This window comes from Pseudonaja textilis, chromosome 2 (genome assembly GCF_049901715.1).
Source record: "Pseudonaja textilis isolate UNSWEBS1 chromosome 2, rPseTex1.2, whole genome shotgun sequence".
Classification (NCBI taxonomy): domain Eukaryota; kingdom Metazoa; phylum Chordata; class Lepidosauria; order Squamata; family Elapidae; genus Pseudonaja; species Pseudonaja textilis.
Genome location: NC_141991.1, coordinates 132,215,191 through 132,234,054, shown reverse-complemented (window position 1 = coordinate 132,234,054; position 18,864 = coordinate 132,215,191). Strand labels below are relative to the sequence as shown.

The 18,864-nt window shown below is 39.3% G+C and overlaps 1 protein-coding gene across 1 annotated transcript in view; it reads right to left on the bottom strand.

Annotated features, from left to right (window-relative positions):
- Positions 1-17,436, bottom strand: part of AGAP2 (ArfGAP with GTPase domain, ankyrin repeat and PH domain 2) — a 172,882-nt gene extending 155,446 nt beyond the window's left edge. The window contains exon 1 of the mRNA XM_087925312.1: positions 17,129-17,436. Within this exon, the coding sequence (XP_087781438.1) occupies positions 17,129-17,288 (160 nt within the window). The 5' untranslated portion in view covers positions 17,289-17,436. The remainder of the gene's footprint in view (positions 1-17,128) is intronic.
- Between the last annotated feature and the right edge of the window lie 1,428 nt (positions 17,437-18,864).

Genomic DNA, 18,864 nt, shown 5'->3' with positions numbered 1-18,864 from the left:
TGTGACCTTGGGACACTACAACCATCAACAAAATGAGCCAGGTGCCAAGCATCCAAATTTTGATCATATGACCATGGAGATACTGCAGAGATTTAAGTGTGAAAAATAGTCATAGGTGACTTTTTTCAGTGGTTGTAAGTTTGAACGGTCACTAAACGAATGGTGGTAAGTTGAGACTACCTGTAATTTGGAGGCATGAATTACAAGGCCTTGGATATTGCTTTATTTTTACAGCATCTTCTTAATTTCCTATCAAATGATAATGCTTCATCATGGGAGATACTGATTTCAGATTGCTTTTAAAAGCTCAAGAGAAAAGCCAGCCTGTTTTTTCTCCCCCACTTTATTTAGTTGGCAATATGCATTGAGTCTGCTAGCAGCTGGCAATATCATAATATAACACAATCACTGCAGGAGCTGGATCTAAAGCTCTCTTTAATGTGTACTGAGCTCCTGTGAAGACTATTTCTCCATTTGTATCAATAAGCTGAGGCAGGATCAGGATTTGTTCTCCAGTCCACATTTTCCAGTTTTCCACTTTTCACTTCTTTAAAGGAATAAGACAAGGAATAAAGATAGCTGAGCAGTATTTACTTTGATTCTAGATCCTTATCTTTCTTGGTAATATGGTATATTTCTCTCCACATCATCAAAGCATGTAGCAGCTCACAACAGATACTCTTTGCTTAGAGACCCTAGGACTTAGTAGCATATAGTAGAAATCAGCTAGAAATTCTAGAAACCAACTAGTTAAAACTCCCCCTGTTTGTTTATTATGGTTACTATCTTCCTATAAAAGACACTATTCTGGATCTCAAACTTCTGTCCAGGAAATTCTGTTGTTAGACTGTAATCATTAAATGTATGTTGGGGCTGTGATATTCCTTGGATATCATCAAGGGGAATGACATATGTTTCTATTTAGGAATAAGATTTTCTGCAAGTGTTAAAGACTCATTCATTGAATAACCATAGGAGACTGCACCTTCCAGATATGTCAAAAAAAAACCTATCACTATTAATCTACAGGCCAAACCCAATCTTGAATCAAATAAATATATTTAAATCAACATTCTTATATTTTTACTTTACTTGTTAAGGCACCAATTATAACTTTAAAAAAGCTATATTTCAGCAAAGTAAAATATCAGATGCCATTATTATTCATTTAGTTATTTTAAGAGAAATATATTTTGCTGAAACAAAATATATCTACATTACAAAATAGTTCAACCAGTCAAACAACAGGCTTTGCACATTGTGATCATCTCCCACAATCATATATTACAGAACTGCTCAATTTCATATTAAATGAATTTCAATTGTCCCCTGCTAAACATCAAGGTTATGGCATTCAGCCACAGCTTTAAAACATACTAGAATAAATTTTAAAAAGTTGCTTGCACATCATATGGTTTTAAAGGACACAGTTAAGAATCTGATCAAAATCACATTGCTAATAATGGTCAACTTGCACAATATGAACAGAAAAAGAAAAGATGTCTAATTTCTTAGGCCGAATCTTATCAGCTGCTAATTTCATATATTTAGAGCCCTTTGATGTACAAAAGGCTATTTGAATTTTCACTCTGCTCAACTGATAATCACTACTGGCAAAATAACCAAGGAAGTTTACATGCTCACAGCATGCTTTCACCTGCCAAGAAATTCCTGCTGATTTCCAGGTACATTACTATGCTCTGAGCAAATCATTGCTGGGCTGGCATTACATGCTACCTCAGAGTTTCACCTAAATGTTAGAAATGCAACGCTATAAGTAGTTGCAAATAAATAAATAAATAAAGATCAAAAGCCCTTGCTTCTCTAACTATATCTAACTATATAGCTATATTTGAAAGTTTGCAGGTTTTCATTCCAGCATTAGAGCAATACTTTGAGACTGGATGCAATCTAAATTTAATTTACTCTAGTTTCTAGATCCTGGGGGTGTGCAAGGCCTTCCTTGTGTTAAATGGTTTTCATGTAAAATGGATTACTTGGAACATTTTGAATAGCCCCAACAGGCCCCATTTTATACCCTAAATAGTGTGGTTCAAGGCTTGAAATACTTCCACACTGGCCAATACGATCTGTTTCAAGCTCAGAAATTTCTTCCAGAAGGCTGGGCAGAGCCATTCCAATATTTTCTTTCACGATCCAGATAATTACTTCACTCTCACATTAAACATTCCTCAAGCTGTCATTATTTTTTCTTCTATATATACAGGACTTTGACTTACGACCACAACGGAATCCAAAATTTCTGTTGCTAAGTGAGACATTTCTTAAGTGAGTTTTGGCCCATCCTGACACAGTTTGTTAAGTGGATCACTGCAGTTGTTAAATTAGTGACAGAGTTGTTAAATGAATCTGGCTTAGCCATTGACTTTGCTTGTCAGAAAGTTGTGGAAGGTCATCACATGACCCCAGGACACTGCAACTGTCATAAATATGAGCCAGTCACTAAGTGTCCAAGTTTGGATCACATGACTAGGAGGATGCTGCAATGGCCATGTGAAAAATAGTCATAAATCACTTTTTAAGCACTATTGTAACAAAATAAACAATTGTAACTTGAGGACTACCTATTTCTGTAGATAATATTGGCAGGAATGTCATCCATCTCCTTGAAAGATAGAGTCAGAGACTACCCGCTTTCAGGAAAGCAGTCACTGGGTATTTGGTGAGGATGTTGCTAAGAAGGAATAGAGAGATAAAATGCAAAGAAAGCAAAGAAACACTACATAATCAGGGCCAGCAAAAAGCTGGGGTTGTGGAAGACTTAGTGGGCCAAACTGGTGTCTTCGATTTTTGCTGTTTTTAAAAGCTGCTCAAATTGAAGAATCAAAGACAAACAAGGTTAACCATTGAAATTTGCAATTGCAGCACTGTGAAGGGTGAAAAAATATTTGAGCTGTCTTCCTGAGTTACTTCCCTGTTGTTACCTTTTGTGCCACACATTCATCTATTAACCGATCATACTTTATTCTTTGTACTGTTTTTGCTACATCCTGGCATCTGGGGAGGGGCGGGGAGTCCATCAAAGTATCTTACGCATGAAAAGGGCCTGAGTGAAATGATGACATATTCTCATTTCCTTTTTTCTTAGACTTTGTTTCCATATTCTGTAGTTTGATGTGTAGAATTTGCAGTAACAGGTCAATAGTACAGCACGCTTCTGCAAAATTATTTGCCTTCCTTTTAGAGTGTGGGTGAGCAAGCTGCATCTGTCTACCAACTGATTGGTTTGGTATGAACATGTTGGCATACAAGCTAGTCTCTAGAGTGAAGATCCTAGCTTGCATAAAATAGCCTGAGCATGCTTATTACCTTTACTAGGACGTGCTATATATAAGGATAGCGGTCCCATTGGTGGGCTGCTGCATGATCAGTGAGGTTTGGGTGAACCCCTAGCTGTGATCTCTAGCTGGGCCCGTCCACTCACCCTTGTGCTCTGCTTTCCCTAAATAACTAACTTTTCCCCCACCCAAGCTGCCCAGGTGAGCTTGGCACTGCCCTGCTGTAACTCATCGGACCTGCCTGAGTCGATCAGCTGCCTGTTTGAAGCTGCATTTCAGCACCAGTGAATCCTTTGTCAATGAAAGTGCAGCCCACCCCTGAGTGGTCCCCAACTTTTGGGGTATCAGGGACCGGTTCTGTGAAGAGAGATTTTTCCATGGATCAGAAAGGGCGTGGTTTCACATGCTGCCTGCATCCCATGAATGGCACTTGTTCGTGCAGCCCAGTTTCTGGCATGTCATGGCCCAGTGCCAGTCCATGGACCAGGAGTTGGGGGACCAGAGGTGATATTCAGCAGGTTCTGACCAGTTCTGGAGAACCTGTGGTGGAAATTTTGAGTAGTTTGGAGAACCGGCAAATACTACCTCTAACTGGCCCCACCCCCATCTATTCTCTGCTTCCCGAGTCCCATCTGATTGGCTGGGTCTTCTTTGGTTGCCCTGTACAGGAGAACGGAGCTGGAAAGCAGGTTAGTGTGGTGGGAAGGGAATGGGATTTTGCAGTATTCTTCCTCTGCCATGCCCACCAAGCCACGCTGACGGAACCAGAAGTAAAAAAAATTGAGTTCCACCACTATGGGAGACCCTTGTGTTAGGATACTGAATTTAGTAGCTGGAACAGAAGTGTGCAGTAGGCCAGAACACAGTTTTAGGTGATTAGTTAGAGAATGCTGACTCATGCATGATGCAATCTACGCTATGATGTGTTGCCATAAGTATGCATAAAGGGGGAGTTTCCCTTTTTCCCTCCTTTTTTCTTCTGTGTGTTCTGTATACTGTTTAGATTTACCTCATGATATTCCTGTGTTCTTGACTATCTTACGTTCTTTCTTTTCTGGATGATGACAAAGACGGCTGTAAATTTGAACAAGATAGATAGATAGATAGATAGATAGATAGATAGATAGATAGATGACAAGTTTGTGTCAGGGTCTCTGATTTCATCTGGACAGCTGCTGTGCAATTAGAGATAAGAAGGCTTTGAAAAAAAAACAGAAAAATTGGGGGGAAAACAGGTTTTGTTCTGCTTTTTCCCCAAACACCTTTGGGAAAAAAAATGAGGAAAAAATGAAAACAAAACAAAACAGTAAACTGTTTCCCCCCCAATTTTTCCAGGCGTTCCCATCTCTATCACAATTCCTTGACACTATATGTGATATAGGTATGACTAACTACACTGTCTCTATCTACATCTTCAAATGTGTTATGGAAACATTTCCACTGACCAAAGTCATGATGATGAGTAGGTGCCAACTTCCAGGGTCCAACAGATGACAACCATAGCATATAGAAGAAGACTAGAGCAGCCACTGGCAAATGGCACGTTAATAGATGAAATTAAGGAAAAATAGATATGTTTGTGAAACAGAGAGAAAGGAGCACAGTGTAATAGTTTTGCATGAGAGTAGACTGATCTTGTAGGGTGGAATTGATAAATATGCAGGGAAATGAAGATTAAGTGTGGTTAAAAATGCAGAAATCTATGTCAGAAAGTATGAATTGGAATCATATAAGTTGTTATGGGTGCATATGAAAGTAGGAATCCTGGATTGGTGCTAGTTGCAAATTAAACTCTAGTAAATGGTGCTAATGTAATAATCAGATAAGTTTTGGAAAAACAGTGCAACATTCTTAAAATATATAATTCAGTGGGGAAAAAAAATATCAATGGATGGGTGAGAATGAAGAGCGAAGGTGCAGAAAAAATTATTGGACATTCAGAGGCCAGCATGAATAAGAATGGTGACTATTCGCTTTGAAAAATTCTCTGTGTTCTAAAAACAGGATTTAACTATAAGACTATTCATGAGTTAAATCCTGTAATATTCATACATACCCACGTCAAAGGAATGAATATTAACCTAAAAGGATGACTGCTTTATTCTTTAGGATGAAAGCCTATGAAGTAGTGAATAGTAATGAGAGAATCTGAATGTGGGACAAACCAGGCTTTGGTAGTGTCAAGAAGATCTTGGGGAATGAAGCTTTATAAAGGCTAAACAAGGAGTCTCCATCAGGAATGGAATAAAAAAAATGAAACAATTTGAAATGAAACTAAAGTGAGGAAATGCTGGAAGGAATATATTAAAGACCTGTATAAGACATGTCATATGTCAAACATATTGCAGAGTTTAGAACAGAAACGAATGCTATAAAGGGGTCCTTGGTGTTCTCTGCTGAGCTTGCTTACTAGCACTGATGATGTTACCTAGTTAGGGTAATGAAACGTTTGCAAGAAAACAAGCAAGCTCAGAAAGCACCAAGGACCCTTCATTTCAACCCTGATCTACAAATATTCTCCTTTATTGATAAATGCTATAAATGTGCCCGAGAAGAAATCTGATGAACAGCTCTAAAGGTTTTGAAAAATAGTAAGGCTGCAAGTGTAGACAGTGTAACTGCAAAAACTGTTAAACATGGATATTGCTGTTTCTAAAGTGGTTGTGTAATTTGTTTGAAGACTGAATCTGTGCCTAAGGTTGAGAGTAATGCCATTATTGTTCCCCTAAATCAGTGGTGGGGAACTATGGCACTTTTATGACTGTGGACTTCAACTCCCAGAATTCCTGAGCCTGCCACAGTTGAAGTCCACAAGTCACAAAGGGGCCATAGTTCCCCACTGTTGCCCTAGATGAAGGGGAAGGAGGCAAGAATGAGTACAAAAACATTAACATGCAGACCAGATTTTTGCTTTTCAGTAATTAATGAACAGGAAAAGAAAATTTATGCTATATTAAAAGAAGTGTTACAATAAATTGAATAGATTAAACTATTAAAAGGGTAAAACAAAGATATGCAGAGGTGTGGTGAATAAGATTAAATAAATTCATTTTAGTTACTCATTCACTTGGCTTACTATTCCTTACTCTATTTCTGTGTTGAAACACGATACTGCTTACCCCATAGGGAAAGAGGACAATAGGTAGGGGTTTTTTTTGTCTATTACATCTTATTCTCAGCAAGTCCAGATAAAACAGATAAAAAAACCCTTTTTGAGATTCTGGGCAGCTTCTAGCAATTACCGTACTATTAAAAATACTGAACCAGATAGGCCATTTATCTGATTCAGATTTCATCAGCTTTCCCCAATAAATATTTGTGGGATCAGCATAGCCTTGCTTAGACAGCAATGATTTTAAATATGTTGAGAAATTTGTTGACTCTGATGTTGCAGGTAAAATATTGCCAATAATTACAAATAGACATTTCCCTTATCCTATTCTGGATTCCTCTATTCATGTTGTAAAACTGTACCTTGGGTTGGCTGTAATTACACTTTCCAAAGGAATCTTATTGTTTAACCATACCCTGAATAGGGAAATTTTTCCTTTTATCTATACAGAGTTGTCAAACTCACAGCCCACGGGCCAGATGCCTCACGTGCTGGCCCCACCCCTGCCTGGTTTAGTGAAGGGGGAAAAAAGTCCGGATACATCATGTGACGCTACCATATGACAACACGAATTTGACACCCTTGATCTATTACATTCTCCCATCTGCGACTTCACATTCCAGAACTGGAATAAATTTGGTGTTTATGGCCTGTTTGCCTGGGATGCAAATAAGTGTCTTGCCACTGACATTAGGAGGTCACGATCTACTTTCCGGACCATTTATCGCCACGGCGAACCCTTACGGAAGCAAGCTCTCCAATACCGTCTTTGGGATGGGATGCCTCTTACAAATAACATTTTAAACATCCGGAGATCAGCTGATTTCTCGAAGTCTCCCACATGGGAAGTGAAAATGGCACTTAGCAAGGGCTGTTGTGCATAGATGAAGCCTGCACTTTGTTCTCGAGCTTCACAGACTTTGTAGGGCGAGTGGGAAAAGAAAGAGGATGAATCCTTATTTCCTCATCTCTGACACTTCTTTGAGCTTACTCCTGAAGCCAGGGGAATAGGATGCTCTCTCTGTAGCATTGCTGAAGAGAGAAGTTTTGTTGCAAAGGCAGACTAGCCTCATGTGGCTGCGGAAGACAGCTTCCTACATTCTTTTGTGTACAATGGGAGAATAATAACCACATGCAAAACAGAACAGGGCTCCCATGCCTATAAGGTAGAGCTCAGCATATCACCAAGTGCAAATTCTTCATCCTGGCAACACAGTGAGATCAATCACCAGGGGAAGGGGACACTTGGGTCCACCCTCAGTTGTGGAAGCTCAGCAGACAATTTGAGGGAAGACACAATTGCTCAGTCCAGCCTTAAGATTGCTTGGAGGGGGGGAAAAAAATCCTCAATGGAAGTTCAGTAATGCAACGTATGTTTGGAAGAAAGATTAGCTATAAATCTAATAAATGAATATTGATTTAATTTACATGAAAATGTAAATTATATCCCACTATTTTCAGCGTCTAGTGACCCGTATTTCTGATTGCAATGTAAATCATAAATAGAGGATTGGCATCATTCTTACTTTTGAGGTGGACAACTTTGTAGCTACCAGATAACAGTCTGCAAATATGTGGGTGACTGCTAGGTGGCAGGGAAAAGGAAGAGAAAATTTTCTGCTGCTTTGCTGCTCTCTAGTGGTTGCCCTGATGCGATAAGCCAATTGTGCACTTAGTATACATGCCAGAAGGGACGCAGTGGCTCAGTGGCTAAGACGCTGAGCTTGTTGACAGTTCAGCGGTTTGAATCCCTAGCACCACGTGAGCTCCCGTTACTCGTCCCAGCTTCTGCCAACCTAGCAGTTCGAAAGCATGTAAAAACACAAGTAGAAAAATAGGGACCGCTTTGGTGGGAAGGTAACAGCGTTCCGTGCACCTTTGGCATTTAGTCATGCCGGCCACGGAGACGTCTTCGGACAGCGCTGGCTCTTCAGCTTTGTAATGGAGATGAGCACCGCTCCCTACAGCCAGAAATGACTAGCACGTATGTGTGAGGGGAACCTTTACCTTTATACATGTCAGAGGGTCTACAGATAATCCTCGACTTTCAACTATTTGTTTAATGACCATTCAAAGTTACAACGGCATGAAAAAAGTAATTGATGACTGTTTTTCACAATTACAACCATTGCAGCATCCCTATCACATGATTAAAATTCGGACACTTGGATCATATTCATGATGTTTGTGGGATTCTGAGGTCATGTGATTCCCTTTTGCAACCTTCTGACACAAGTCAAAGGGTAAGCCAGATTCACTTAGCAACCATATTACTAACTTAACAATTCTAACAATTCATTTAACAACTGTAGCAAGAAAGATGGTAAAATGGGGGCATTTAACAACTGTCTTGCTAAGCAAAAGAAATGTGGGGTTCAGTTGTGGTCGTAAGTTGAGAACTACTTGTATTCCATTCATTTAAAACTTACATTTTTAATAGGGTTGTTGTTACTATAATCCATGTTGTATAAAACTGCTTAAGATACACTTTGCTGAAGTGTATATAATGCAGTTACATTAGGGATCTATATGAAGCAGCCTGGAGATTATGCACTACTATATTAAGGCCATTAAAATCTTGGGTTAAAAGTACTGAGGCTGCCCGGATGACAAAACAAATTAAGGACATTTTCACATTGCTATCTCATTCACTCACTAATCTCTCTATCTCAATGTTGGCAACTTTAAGATGAGTTGACTTCAGCTCCCAGCTAGCAAAGTTGGCTGGAAAATTCTGGGAGTTGAAATCCAGCCATCATAAAATTGTTGAGGTTGAGAAATACTGCTTCAGACCAATCAGGAAGTCACTTGTAGTCATCTTTGGCTGATCTCAAAACGTCAAGAATACACCTATCCATGCTCTCTCCAGCTGACCAATGTGTGTGTGCAAAGGATATCATTCAGTCCATGTTCCAATTTACCACAATCCAGAAGTAACCGAAATAACACTGCTTTTACTCTCACACTCCACTTAAAATGGAGAGATAATAAATGGCTAGCACTTTCTACCTCCAAATCCACATTTTAATCCATTCCTTGCATATTTATTTCAATCTGAACAGTGGCAAATGGGGAAGCTTTAAAATCACCAAGCCACCTTTCCATGCATTTAACGGCATGGAAAATGCCATGAATTCACCAATAACAGTGAAAGAAAAGCACCATGGCATTTTTTTCAACCAGATACTGCTCCCAATAGCCTTTGGTTCCACTCTAAGGGAAAATATATTCTAAATGAATAATACACTAAATGTAAGAAGCAGGAGATTGTCTTGAATTCAATCCCCCTTGAGTGGGAGTCTGCTCACAAGTCTACAGAGTCAGATGTCTATGGAGAGTCTCAGTCATCCAGGTCATGGTTGTCCCAAAGGTGCTTTTTCAAGAGGCAACTGGACTTTCTGGTTTTTCTTTGAAGATGTTTTGCTTCTCATCTAAGAAGCGAAACTTCTTCAAAGAAAAACCAGAAATTCCAGTTGCCTCTTGAAAAAGCACCTTTGGGACGATCTGCAGAGCCAGTGTCTCGCAAAGAAAATACCCATTTTGGAATCAGAAAGCCAGCCAACATCATGAAGACACAGAAGTCCAGAGATGGTTTCAGAGACACAAAATACTTGTGTAGAAGTGCTACCACAATGAGAATCTCCAGTACTATTTTTTCTTTTGAGCACAATGCTGCAACTGTCTGTAGCTTTCTTTTGGCTGTGCTGATTGCAACACATGCAAGATTTACAATGTAAAGTATCACCATAAGCAAAGCTAAAACCCCCAAGGAGATGGTCTGAAATTTAAACTAGAATATCTTTCTTGTTGCTTCTAAGAAAACTATAAACTGGAACAAAGTCACAAAAACCTAGTTTTGAACAAGAGGAAGTGAAGATGAGTGAGATCACTGTTTAGTTACTTCAGAAGTGTTCCGGAAGGAGTGCTGAGAATTGATAGAGGAAAATAAGTAAGATATGTATGGAGTCTAAATCTGGCCTATACTACTTCTTCTTTTGATAATACAGTGATTACTTTAAACATTGGTAAATATACATGGCTGAATTTCTCATGTCATAAATTATTTTGTGAGTCTTGTCCTCAGCTATTAGAGAAACAGAAATAACAAGATATACTGTAGCTTGACTTCAAATGTTGTATTCATTTATTCTGTTAACAGTTGTTTTTCATTTGTGCAAAAGCTTTTAATGTGGCTAATACACTTAAAAAGCTTTCTATATTATGTTATAATAGTATATTATAAACAAAATAATTTGGAATTGCAAGTATAGTTTAGTTGTAGAATGAATTGCAGACTGTGCATTGCAAGGGACTTGATAGACATCTACATGGCTTCACTTAATCTTGTTGATTCTAAAGAAGTGGCTGTGGTTTTGGTCAGCAATATGAGGCTAGCCTCATGCCCTCCTTGATTCTACCAGGAAGTTAGTGAGGATTAGCTGGCTCAGAGAGATTAGTAGCAACATCTTATTAGGAGAGAGGAAGTGATGCCAGCCACCATAAACGAAGTAGTGGTTTCTCCTCTCTTCAACCAGCCTTCCCTGGAACCAATCACATTGGTTAATTATTGCCCAAGCCCCAAAATACCCTTTCTAGAAGAGCATGATAGAACTGCAATGCAGGGTTAGAGGAAAAAGATTATCTAGACCCTTTTCAATTACGTTTTAGAGCTAGCCATGGGACATAAATTTTGCACAGATTGTGTTTGTACTGGTAAGTGATCTACGCATCAGGACAAGAATAGGGGGACAGCATCCCCCCCTGATCTTTTTAGACCTTCTAGTGGCATATATCTCTATCTCTATCTCTATATCTATATCTCATCATTCATGCTACCTTTCTGGATTGCCCATTGGACTTCCCATAAGGATTAGGAGTTGGGGCATTGTTCTCCACTCTAAGCTAAGCTGGCAATGCAGTAGAAGGTTTGGCCCAGTTATTGGAGGTTATAAGGATCCAGATGGGGAGAATCTGGGCTACTGCAATCATTCTACATGGAGCTGTCCTTGAGGTCTGGTCCCTTAGGAAACTAGTTCAGTGTACAGCAGTCTAATTAGTTATGGATGCACCTCAATGTTCCAATGGGACTGCTACTGTGGGGTGTTGGAAGGCCGCTTTTTTAGCTGTGTTAAGCTCACCTTGACTACTTTTATACAAGGTGACTTGATTGTCAGTCTTCCTGAAATAGTCTCTTTTACAGCTCACCTTGACTGTGGCTCTTGGGGAAAGCATTTGGGGACATGGAGAAAGATCCTGTTCTCCTTTTAGAATAGTGAATAGAATATAGTAACAAATTAATACTAAGCAGAACAGAGTGAAACAATACTATCTATGTCACTGTGATTTTATAAGTTTAGTTTTCTCTTCTGCAATCAGTTTTTATGCTTGAGATTAAGTGGTAGTCATATTCAGTACTTTTGAGAACTGAGTGGGGTAAAAGCTTCAAGAAATAGAATTCTTATTGATACAAAATATAACAAACCTCTGCATAGTGTGTACACACACACACACAGTTCACATTGTTTATGTAAAAGTGAATCTATCCATTGGGCCTCCATATTCTGATGAGGATGTTGAGGCTTCCTTGGCATGGAAGATTATAGAGATGGGGTGCAAAATCTAGTGGTTTTCAGTTATGGCCTGAACACTTTGGGGGGAGCCCTGTCCTCAGAAATGTGTATGATACAATCTCTTCCAATATTTAGGGAAGAGTTTTTAATGGTTAAAAACACTGTCAGTTGGGATACCTAGTTATAAATATTTATGATATATTGCTTTATTGGGTGGTTTTATAGTTTCATTTTGTTATAAACCACAGGTTTTTTAGGGAATGTGGCCAGGGGTAGGATTCCAATTTTTTAACAACCGGTTCTGTGGGCGTGGCTTAGTTGGTGCACATGGCTTAGTGGTCATGTTATTGGCTGGGCGTGGCCAACTCAATATCACTCACATTGAGGCACGCATCTCCTCACCTGGTCTTTCATGACTATGGAGATGCTGCAACAGTTGTAAGTGTGAAAAATTGTCATAAGTCACTTTTTTCAGTGCCAATATAACTTTGAATAGTCATTCCACACAAGCAAAGTACCAGGAAAGGAGGGGGAAATAACTCCAGAGACGTTCCTGAGACAGGAAGTCTAGTCCTGCCAAGAACGTAATAAGGGTTAATGGAGAGGCCGTTTCTGTAAGCAACACCAGAATGTTTCCTTCCTGCCTTCCTTACAGGATTAGGCCAGTAATTTCTTCTAACAACTGGTTCTCCAAACTGCTTAGAATGTTAACAACCAGTTCTAGTGAATAGGTGTGAACTGGTAGAATCCCACCCCTGAGTGTGGCAGCATAAAAGTTATTTTGTCAATCAATTTGCGTACATGTAAGCTACTCTGATGCTGCAGAAAAAAATGGATTAAAAAAAAACTATTCCAGAATTACTTAATAGGAAAAAAAACTATTTTGAAAGATCCTCTTATTTTTAAGAAGGCAACCAGGGACAGGTTGCAATTTTGCCCATTTGCTGGGAACATTTGCACAGCAAAACAGACTTATACACAGATCACAATTTTCTCCACAAGACGAAAATATACCTATTTTTTTAAAAAAATGTTTTTATTTCTAAATGGGTCTTTGTATTTTACAGTAATTTTATTAAACATTACAATTAAAAAGATAAAAACTAAAGTCAAAAGAAAAAAGAAAAATGAAAGTGCAGGGAAAAATAAAAAAAGAGTATACTAAAGAAAAAGAACAGAAATATACTGTATAAAGAAATGACTTCCCCCTTCATCACAACTATAAAAATGTTAATAACTTATCACTTTCTCTTAAAATATAGCAAATGATCTATTTTTTCCATGTCCCATCTGTTAACTATAGAAAAAATCAGTAAAGCCTTCTCATTCAGTCATAATCAGCAAAAGTTGACTGAGTCTTACCAGAGAAAACAAAACTATTTTAACCTTGATCAAATAAACCAAGTTTGTATTGCTTTCTTTTACTTTTAACAATCTTGATCTTTAGTTCATTCGAATAATGTCCTAGACCTAGAGTTTCATTTCATTTCATTTTTTCTTCATCCCTTCTCAAAATATTCTTCAAAGCTTTAACAAGCCACTTTTATAAATCCAATATAGGAAAATTATCCAAATCACTCTTTTGGTTTGTTATTTATATATATCCCTTTAAATTATTAGAACATCAGCCAGTTTGTTTTGTATATCCTCTTTTTCTATATGTATTATTCTTGTAGCTTGTTCTTTTTAGATCCATGTTTTAGATCCATCCAATCTCAGTCTTGTCTGGTAAACTTGTTCCTGTTCCATAACATCTTTCAGTTGATCTATAGACCCTAATCTTCTTAAAATTAACTTCTGGGTCCATTGTTTAAAAATATCTTTCAATATACACAATGTTTAGCATTTTGTTCTATTTATGGAGCTATAAGTCAAATTTAAGTGCTCTTCTCCTTTAATTGAAACCTTTAGTTCCTTCTGGTTCCCTCTTGTGTCTAACCTTCAAAGTCTCATCCTATCATTTTTTTGGCGGGGGGAAGGATACTTACAAATAATTCCAACATCTTATTTCAAATCCATTTGGATGTTTAATCCATCTGTAATATTCCAGAATCAAAGTTTTAATCAACCCTTTGCCGCTTATTCCAAAATAATTTTAAGCTTTTAAATTTATGTGTATTTTTATATTCCACTCTTATTTTTTTTATAAATAACATAAGCTAGTAAAGATACCTAATATTCATTTCCTTCCTATTTTCCCCACAACAACCACTTTATGAGGTAGTTTGGGCTGAGAGAGAGTGAGAGAGAGTCATCCAGACAGTTTTCATCCCTAAGGCAAGACTAGAACGGATGGTGTCTTACTTTCTAGTCTGGTGCTTAACTCCTTGAAGGAAACTCGCCCAGTGGTATAAAATTTGTTAATCCTAAGGTTCCTAATAGTTGAAAAGCAGTTAGTAAAAGTAATATCCAAAAGTGACTAGAAAAGTAATGTATGCAAACCAGGAGTGGGATTCAACCAGCAGTACTACCAGTTCGGTAATGATGTTTTGCGTGTGTGTGTACTACACCATAAGCTGTGCTGTCCGGACAGCTGATAAGTGCTGCATGCGGGTGCGCAGCATTTGAAAAACCACTTTTCCCCCTGCTTTTTCAACCTCAGCTGTGCCGCGCAAGGCAGCTGAGGTTGAAAAAGCAGGAAATAAAGGACAGGTAAGAGCCCGGGTGGGCAGGTGGGCCAAAACAGCAGCAGACAAAGAACCGGTTCTGTGTCTGCTGCTCTTCAGAGCTACCGGCAGAGAACTGGTAGCATTCCCAGCCCTGATGCAAACCCAGTGTCCTTTTTGAAGATGCCAACTATGATTTCAGCAAAAAGATGGTATTCTCTCATGTCCCAGAGCTGTAAACCCACCAGAGACTGGAGCTGTCATGCTGTCTCATCACAAGGGGCAAATGTATGGAGCACTTGTGGGCAATCTCAATTCCACTTCTTTTCCAGAGAAGAATTACGAAGAGCCAATCTACTTAGTAGAATAACAGAGTTAGAAGAAACCTTGGAGATCTTTTAGTGTAACTTCCTGCTCAGGCGGGAAACCCTACCCTTTCAGACAAATACTTGCTGGCTCTCTATTCTGTGATGGTAGTTGGCTCCACTTTTAGCAGAGCTATCTTTAGTTTGCCATTTCTTCCCCAGAAATCCTTATAAGTGGGCATGTATAAATGTATATTTGCATATGGAGATTCTATGTAAATATCTTTTGGTTTTCTTTCTTTCTTTCTTTCTTTCTTTCTTTCTTTCTTTCTTTCTTTCTTTCTTTCTTTCTTTCTTTCTTTCTTTCTACACAAGCAGCATCTTCTAACTTTAGTACGCTCCATCAACAAAATATGAGCAGAATATTACCCCAAATTACCCAGAATATTATCCAATATTACCCAAAAGGTGTTGGGGAACAATTTAGAGGACCTGCCACATTTCAGAGGGATCATTTGGCAGGGCTGGCCTATCAGAAAGGAGCATGGGTTGTATACACCCCGTTTCTAACTGCACCTACATATAGCCAATCTGGAAATGGACATGTGAAAGTGAAAATGACTGGGGCTGTTGTTTCTCCCCTTCCAGATGCTCTGAATTTTAGAACATAGACAGGAAGTGGGGAAAGCAACGGAAGTATACAGGTGAGGCAGGTTTTTCCTAGGGGGTGGGGGTTGGTGTTGGGGAGGAAGTTGCTGGTGGAGAAAGATTCAAGGATCCCAGTTTATGTACTATGTAGCTTGCCCTGCACTTAGCAGTAAAACTCTGCTCTCAGGAAAGGTACAAGACATCAGTGTGAAAGTAAAATTTAATCACTCTCCCCCACTATTATAAAATGAAGGATGCACATACTATTTTGTCCTATATCCTAGATAGCAAACCATCTTAAGTCAATCCTGCTGTTTCCAGCATACAGCCTTGATCTGGATATGACCCTTGTTTCCTGTACAGCTTTCCCATTTTCCATGAATCTGTAGTATCATAATTGTTGACACCATGCACGCTGACAGCCAGAGGTGTTAAGAAGGTGAGATCAGACTGCATTTAATATAACCAGCCTAATTCTCAACATGAACATTTTAAAATGGATTAAGTAATTAAACGTGACCGCGCTGTTCAGAGAAATCCAGATATAGATTTACTTCAACTGAATTAAATACATTCTATGTTCCTGCAGCCCAGATTTGAAACACAATCCCTGTGAACCTTAGCATGCCTGAGTTCTACTGACTGAATAGAGAAACATCTCACACATGATTAACACCCATCCACTGATTCCTTTGGGAACTCATCAAACTTACACTTGGGCTTTAAAAAAAACAACAAGAAGAAGAAGACGGAAACAAACCAAGCTCTAGGAAAAGCAGTACAATTGGCCACTTAAAACTTTCATTGTTAAAGTTCATTCCCTAGCCCAATTAATGTGAAGCTGACCAGAAGCGAGATAACTACGAGACTTTACAGTTGAACATGTTGCCACTACAAATGCAGGGAAAAGCTATGCCTCGAACACAACCTAGATAAGCAGTCATTAGCAAGTAAAGCTTTTTTATAGCCCACAGTTTAGCACCGTTATCTGCTATTTATCTTCTGCTGTAAATAAAGACGAAGGGACCATACACACAGATTCATAGATCCCCACAATGCCATAGATCTTCAACAATTCCAGAAGTTAGTTTGTCAACATGGTCTCTCTGGAATGGCAGGGCCAGGCAGATTCCCATTGACTGGAATTCCCTACCTCATTCCTGCCTTCCGCCCTTGAGATCTACTTCCTCTATAGTTCTTCCCCATTAAACAGGAAAATTCCAATAATGGCAAAATTGCTTCTCATCATTTCTTTAACATGACAAGTTGATATGACAAAGCCCCAATGCCTCCTGAAGAAATGCCTTTTCTTTTTGGGTTATAAAAGCAGGGGCTTTTACTCTTAAAATGTTTCATAACTATTACCTACAGGTGTCAGAATTTCATTTCCTCTTTTTAAAACCTCGTGATTTTTTATATTGCAGGTTTCTTTTCCCCTAGATCTGCAGGAGGTCTTTTCTGGGGCTCTATCAGTTCAAATCTCCCCTCTTGGTAGCTTCAGAGAAAGTCCTAAACACCATGAAAGGTTTTTAGCCAGCCAGATGACACCCCACTACCCTCCATCCTATGGCAAACCCAAGTCACTTACCTCGTACAATGCTCAGTGACACCTTGAAGTTGTTCTTCAGCCTAGGGTCATCAACCAGCTCCACCAGCTGGAAAAGTCTGTTGAGCTGCACTTTGATCCCCTCATACCTTCGGGCCTCAGCCCGGATAGCTGCAGAGATCAACTGCCTTTGCGAATTCATGGTGTATCTGTTGTCGGCAGAAGTGACTCAGGATCTCAGCCCATGGTGCAACCTCCTATCTTTTCTTCACCAGGAAAGTTAAGCAGGCCTCAGGCAACCTTAAAGTGCCCACTTCACTCTCATGAACCTGATCAGTTCCCCCCCTCCACACACACACACACTCTGTCGGTTGCACTTCCTGAGAAGAACGTCACATTTCAAAGCCACTGCATTTGAATCACCCCATCCCTATCTGATTTTGACACTAGGCAAGGGCGTATCTATGTTGAAAAGAAAAAAAAAAAAGCATAGCACAGCCAGTGTCTTCTCAGCCAAAGCTGCTAATCATCCTCTAGGATCCCAGGCTACATACTCCAAAGCAGGCAGGACAGGATTCACAGGTGCTGGAATTCTGGTTCCCAAAAGCTATAATTATGCAAAGCATTTTTGGCAGCTACACCTAGGTAAACAGAGAACCATGTGGAGGCACACACATCTACCCTCACCACCCAGTGAGGTAGGCACACCCATCGACCTATCTTGCCCATGAAGTGTAGCCTGTCCCATGGGAAGCAGTAAGGAGAAACCAGGGCCAAATAAGAAGACTTAAAAGAGAATAAGAGTAAGCATGACCAAGCTATAAAAAATCTGTATAGTGCAGGTAACACCGCTGGGGAAAAGTTTTCCCTGCCTCACTGACAAGGTCAGAACCTTAACTCAACTGCTCAAAGTGAATGCAGGGAGGTTTAAGATCAAAAGGAGGAAACTGTTTTTTAAATACAATTAAACTGTGAAATTTGCAATCAGCAGTTGTGATAACAGCAGCCAGTTTGGATGGTTTTAAAAAGAGGCCAATACTAGACAGGTTTATGGAGTATCAGGCTATTAATAGTCCCTATTTCCTATCATTTCCTACTTTCTGAAACCTACCTTAAATACTGGTTCCCAGGAGGTGATGATGGAAGGAAAGTTATCAGCCTCCAATGAATGGGTACATTTCCCAAATATATCTATTTCGCCACAGTGTCACACAGATTGCTGGCTTCAGTGGGACTTTGGCCCAATCCAGCATGGTTTTGGGATACTGTTAGAAGATCAGAGGGCAATCTAAGAAAATGGGGTTTTCCTATAGAAGACACCCCATGTGACTATGGAGAAGAACGTCTCATATGCTGTAGTGCGTACAATGTCCTTCAACAAGTATAGAAGAAGACCTCAAGCTGGTGAGAGAAAATGCTAGCACTGTGGCCCGATACTAAGCGAATGTCATTTAATGTTAATCCTATTTTTTTACATACCTTTTTCACATGCTATATTTCTATGGATCCAATCTGGGTCAGTCACTAGGACCAGAGGTTTAGTCTTCCAAGATTTCAGGCGCATACTGGAGCCCATTCGCAGAAAACTTCTTTCTAGCAGAGTGTGTACTTTGGGTTATTCTGTGTGTGGTATTTATACGGTGCCTGTTGTGTGTGGCTTTTCAGGTGTTGATTGGGGTGTTGGTGGCTGGCTATTAAGTGGTTGGCTGATGTCTCCTTGTAATACCAAGTCCTTGCTTCCTAAGTACTTGATAAGATGGAAGTAAATCAGCACTCCT